The sequence below is a fragment of the Etheostoma spectabile genome, chromosome 6, assembly GCF_008692095.1.
Source record: "Etheostoma spectabile isolate EspeVRDwgs_2016 chromosome 6, UIUC_Espe_1.0, whole genome shotgun sequence".
In the NCBI taxonomy this organism is placed as follows: Eukaryota; Metazoa; Chordata; class Actinopteri; order Perciformes; family Percidae; genus Etheostoma; species Etheostoma spectabile.
Genome location: NC_045738.1, coordinates 22,372,588 through 22,378,315, shown reverse-complemented (window position 1 = coordinate 22,378,315; position 5,728 = coordinate 22,372,588). Strand labels below are relative to the sequence as shown.

Here is a 5,728-nt window from a genome sequence, read left to right as displayed (position 1 = left end):
GCACATAAGCACTATTACAACTTGTCCCATATTCATCATTTGTTGGTGGACAACAATAATGTTTGTTGAATGTTGTGGGATTCAGTGGGAAAATGAATGGAAACACCTTAAAATGTCTCAAATCAATTCGATATACCAATTTGGTCGCAAAACCGCATGTGACGTCATTACCACAGGTTTATATTGGCTTTAAAGCAGTTGGATGGAAACACACCGTCACCACTTGCGTTTTCTAACTTGTGTATTGGTTCCTTAAATATTTTCTTTCCGTAATTTTATATTTGTATATGATGTTTTGTTTTAAAAGTTATGAATTTGATACAACCTTTGAAGCTAAACATCATGGATTCTTGAGGCAATTGTATACTGTGGTGAATATTTGGATTTCCCCTGTTGTAAAAGGTTTACTTTTACGTTTACTATCACTGGCACGCATGAGTTTTTTTTACCGAACTTCAGATAATTCGATTGACAAGCGGATGGAAACTTAGCTTGTGTTTTTTTTGCTGTTAGTTTGTATGTATTTATGTTACTGTTGGCTTCAATTGTTCGCTTTTAACCATAGGTTGCTGCCTCAGTCTGCTGTCTTGTTTGTCTTTATGCATGTAATGTATGTGGCTTTACTGTTAATTTTATGTATCTGTGACTGCCTGCTTGTCTGCTTCAATTGTCAGTTTGTATGTCTATTTAATAGTGTTTTACCATGTGTGTCATTTCAAAATGCCAAACCAGGGACGAGGACGGCAAACTAGCCAACGGCTAGAAGACCCAGATACAGTACATTGCATCAGTTTAGATGATTAGTACCAACGCCTATATGTATTGTCCCAGACAAATAAAACTGATCAAATGAAATAAAAAGATAGATGTTGATAGTGCTGCCTGCCAGAAAACCAATTTCCTATTGGGAAAAAAAATGCATTTCAAGTGTTTAAGCAGCAGGAGACCTGCAGCAGCTGCATTGCAGGCATGTGGATTAACACATTACACACCCATGGTTTATGACAGTTTCACCCACAGCACTGAATGACACGGGTTGAAATAATCCTGCAACGTGCCCCCTCTAATATGCTCTTTCTGTTGTTGTGGCTTTTACTGTAACTAGCTAATGTAACCAATAATACTAATGTTTTTGCTGTGGTTATGTCTACCATTATCTCTCCCTGTAAAACCATATATTTCCCTTCATTAATATCCTTAATTGACGGGCTGACTGGCTTTGAGGTAATCAACAAAAACAACTACAAAGGTTACAAACTAGTTACACCCAAACTAATCCATCCATGTCATCAAAATACTAATTTTTACGGAAGAGGATTAGGGCCACTGGTGAAAAATGTATGTGAGTTCTGACTTTTTTCTCAGAATTCTGAGATTAAAGTCAGAATTCTGACTTTTTTCTCAGAATTCTGACTTTAATCTAAGAATTCAAAAAAGGCAGAATTCTGAGAAAAAAGTCAAAATTCTGAGAAAAAAGTCAGAACTCACATACATTTTTCACCAGTGGCCCTAATCCTCTTCTGTACATTTTAAACATGTGTGTCTTTATCTTTTTTTACCACCCAGCAACTGGGTTGCACACCAAAAAACCTGAAGTAAACATTGCCGAACATTAATCTCAGATTTCTGAGAAAAAAGTCAGAATTCTGAGAAAAAAGTCAGAACTCACATACAATTTTCACCAGTGGCCCTAACCCACTTCTGTACATTTTAAACATGTATGTCTGTATCTTTTTTTTACCACCCAGCAACTGGGTTGCACACCAAAAAACCTGACGTAAACATTGCCAAATCACAGTAAAGCATACTTGAAATATAAAGTCCTGTTATTCCAGATCTAACGTGCCTTAGTTGCCACCACAGCAGGTACTTTGACACTACACAAGACAATAGGTCCATTTAATATTGTTCATTCTGTTAGTGATGTTGAAATACAATGAGTAAAGCAGAACTGCAGTGGAGTTACTCACCTCTGTTGTTGTGCAAGGGCTGTATTTACCTGCAGGGAAACAAGAAAGCAGTGTTAGTATAAAGCAGTTTACATACACACACATGCATAGTTACATAGGTTACACTGTACCGTCGCAGTGCAAAAATGTTAAAAAAATGTTAATGGGATGATGCTCTTAGCCTTTAATAATGTCAAAGATCATGTATTTTTTTAGATTCTATGTCTGAATATCCTATACATATCATGTGAAATGTACATTGCCTCAATCGGTTGCAATGGCTGGTCATTTTACTATTTTTTAGAGATCCCATTTTTTTCTTCCCGATACTTGAACTTGCGTATCAACCGATACTGATTACTGATCAGATACCGGTGTGTCATATATTTTATTAGACTTTAACGACCGTATACTCCTATCGCTGTATGGATGTGACATGATTTCTATCGGGGTTAAACTCTTTGTGAAACATGAACAAACACAAACAAGAAATGCCACAGAACTTTCTTTTTATTATCCAGTTTGACAATCAGTCATAATGGAAAAAGAAAAGAAATAAACTACTTAAACGTAGATTTTCTTTAGGGCTTTATTACGTGGTATCGGATCGGTGCGTAAACTCCAGTACTTCCCGATACCGGCGTTTTAGGCAGTATCGGAGGTGATTTAACATCTCTAATATTTTTTAACGTGTATCACTCTCAGCTGTTCAATCCCAAATAGGGATTTCAGCTGAGATAACAAATTTTAGATGATTTGTTTTGTCACAGGTGGAAAATATCAGGCCACTTCAGGGCAGAATCAGTCACAATTATTTTTGGGCAATAATGAAATCACGATTATTTTACACGATGACTCATTGACTCATTTTCTCTCCATTAAGTAATAAGTAATACCCACCTGTATATAATATTCAGTACATATTCAGCTGTAAATTTTGTTCACAATACTAGTTATCTATGTATTATATTCATAGGACAAATCTTCCGTAAAATTCTGTTTATAATAGTATTCATCTTTATATTTATTTAGTACATATCCATGTCCTGCACTTATGGAACCATTGTATATATCCTGCACTTACTGCTATTGCACTTCTGGTTAGACCCAAACTGCATTTCGTTGCCTTGTACCTGTACATGTGTAATGACAATAAAGTTGAATCTAATCTAATCTAATCTAATCTAATCTAATCTAATCTTAAGAACACAGAACAAAGTCAGAGTTGACTTGCAAAACGTCATGTGCACAATAATCGTTTTTCTCGATTACTCTGTTTTTGAGATTGTTAGGAGCTGAACTCATTAATCGAAAATCAACTAATTGCACATCCTTAAAGGTCATGGGACCTTTGAAGGATACAGCTAGTCTTATTCTGTTTTCTTTTTGACAACGATTCCCATGAAAAGACCAAAACCAAAACCTAATGTAACCTACTGTGACTAAAAACTGTAGCTCACTGATGCATTCTGTTAATAGTGTTTGGACAACAATGTACCACACTTGTTAGTAGGGCCAATTCAGTGGGTTTCTTATCTCATTTCTCTTCCTTGTTAAACTTATTTCAGTGAAAGTGCTCTGCGCTCTAGCTCTCATTATGCAAACTAGACCACTTTTAATAAAAGTTCTGTTTCATTTCTAATTACTCAAGTAGCGTGTGACCGCTGATGACTTGATTTCTTCCAGGAAACATGTTGCATAAATGCACTCCCTTTAAAAAGAAGACCCACTTGAATGTTTCTCCAGGCTCCATCGGCCCGGCTTTTACTTCATGAACAGACAGCCGGCTAACAGATGACCCTCTTAACAAATGGCTGTTTTGTATTGTAACACGCAGTAATGCAACAGCTCTGACATCATCTCATGACCTCACATCAGCAGGTTTGAACACTTAATCACAGTGTGATTCAACAGGGTGAGCAGATAATCAACCGTGCTTTCTTACTAATACTATAAACTTGGGGAGGGTACTACCCTGGAATTAAATCTATCCATCAAAATGGAGGCAGTTCTTAAAACTGGCCTGCTTTCATGATCTATTCAGATATAATACCACTGGTGCCCTGGATAAACTAATGAATAAAAGAATACTAGTAGAACATGATTTTTAATCAACAACAGGGTCTAAAACTAACCTTGTCTGGATTTTTAACTTGAAGTCAATTTAGCAGAAAAAAGCTCCAGAAGTCCTGAATAAGTTTGTCCGACTAAGCTTTTACATCAGGGAGAGAACCATGCACCGAACCATATATCAGACCACTAATATAGTGGTACAATTAGAACACTCCCAGAATTACTTACACTGAAAACATATACAAATGAATGAGTGTGAGGTGGCTCAACTAACTTGACAAAACAGAAATCGCGACTTGATTAAATAATGTATCCACATATTGAGTCAGCTGTACACCGTTTACATTACGTGTTGCATTTGAGAGTGTGTGATTAGCAAGCGAGCACAATTAGATAATGAGTAATCAATTTAAATAGCCAGCTAAATTGAATGTATACATGCAAAAATACAGTCTACATAGGACAATGTCTCTCGCCTTATGTGTACATGAAAAGACTAAGTGTGTATAATGTTGTGCACATTTGGTGTATGCTGTGAGATGAATGGTAAAATGCTCCTCTGTGAAATACCAACATGCTTATTGAAGCAATATTGACCATAACATCCACATATACTGCAAATATAAATGCTAAAAAAAGCTTCCTTCAAAACATTCCAAATACACTTTGCATGATATGACATTGCATGAGCAACCAAGGAAAAAACGCCTGGACTCCCCTCTCCAATGGATGCTTCCATGCTTCTAAAAATAGCCCATTCATTCTAAGCATATAGACTCCAGGCCACAGCCTGCATCCTCATCACAGCTGTGCCTCTCAGATTTGATAATAAAAGTTAATTACACAAAGCATCGGTGCATTTAAAAATCAAAGGCCAACGTGTTGACGGAGCAGTGTTCAGTATTGTGTGTGTACAGCGGAGTTAAGAGCCCCGTCCCTCCGGCCCCCAGGTATAGATAGTCCATTATGGACAGAGATAGATAGATAGATAGATAGCCATTTAGTCAGTCTGCTCTGCACCCTGGGATTGTGATTAAATGTGATTACAGCAAACACTGATCATGCCAGGCTGGCCTGACTAGACAGTAATGTGTTTGGGTTATCGTTCAAAGACACACCCATTGACCGTAGCAACACACATCACATGCCATTTTTCTGGTTGATACTTCCGGAAGAAGATTAGAGCCATCTGTGAAAACTATTATTGAGTTCTGAGTGTAAAGTCAGATCTCTGAGAATAAAGTCAGAACTCTGAGAATAAAGTCACAATTCTGATTTTTTTTTTCATCAAAATTCTGACTTTAAACTCAGAACTCAAATTTATTTTTCCCACTTGTCCGTTCGTACATGAATCCTTTCTTTTTTGGACGTAAAATATATGACATATATGGACACTTTGGACTTTGGACACTTGGCGCAGCATTGCTGAGTCTTTAAAGTCCATGTTCTGAGTTTGTGCTGTAGACTTTTCTTTTGTTTGCTTGACTGGTCCCTTGTCTTGAGTCTGTATGTGTGTGTGTCTGTCTGTGTGAGGGAGTGTCTGTTTGTGTGTGTGTGTTTGTGTGTGTCTGTTTCTGCATGTTGTCTCCCTCCCTCTCGTTTTTCCTATCTGTGTTTTTGTGTCCCTGGACGCGTTCCTATGTCCCAGTGTGTTGTTTGTAACTGTTGTATATACTGTTGTATTACTATATATATATATATATATA

At 37.0% G+C, this 5,728-nt stretch overlaps 1 protein-coding gene across 6 annotated transcripts in view; it reads right to left on the bottom strand.

Moving 5' to 3' along the window:
• The window catches only part of spire1b (spire-type actin nucleation factor 1b), a 79,847-nt gene that overhangs the window by 72,160 nt on the left and 1,959 nt on the right, over nucleotides 1–5,728 (bottom strand). For all 6 annotated transcript variants that reach the window (XM_032517766.1, XM_032517768.1, XM_032517767.1 and 3 more), the window contains exon 2: nucleotides 1,971–1,999. In XM_032517766.1, the coding sequence (XP_032373657.1) occupies nucleotides 1,971–1,999 (29 nt within the window). The remainder of the gene's footprint in view (nucleotides 1–1,970; nucleotides 2,000–5,728) is intronic.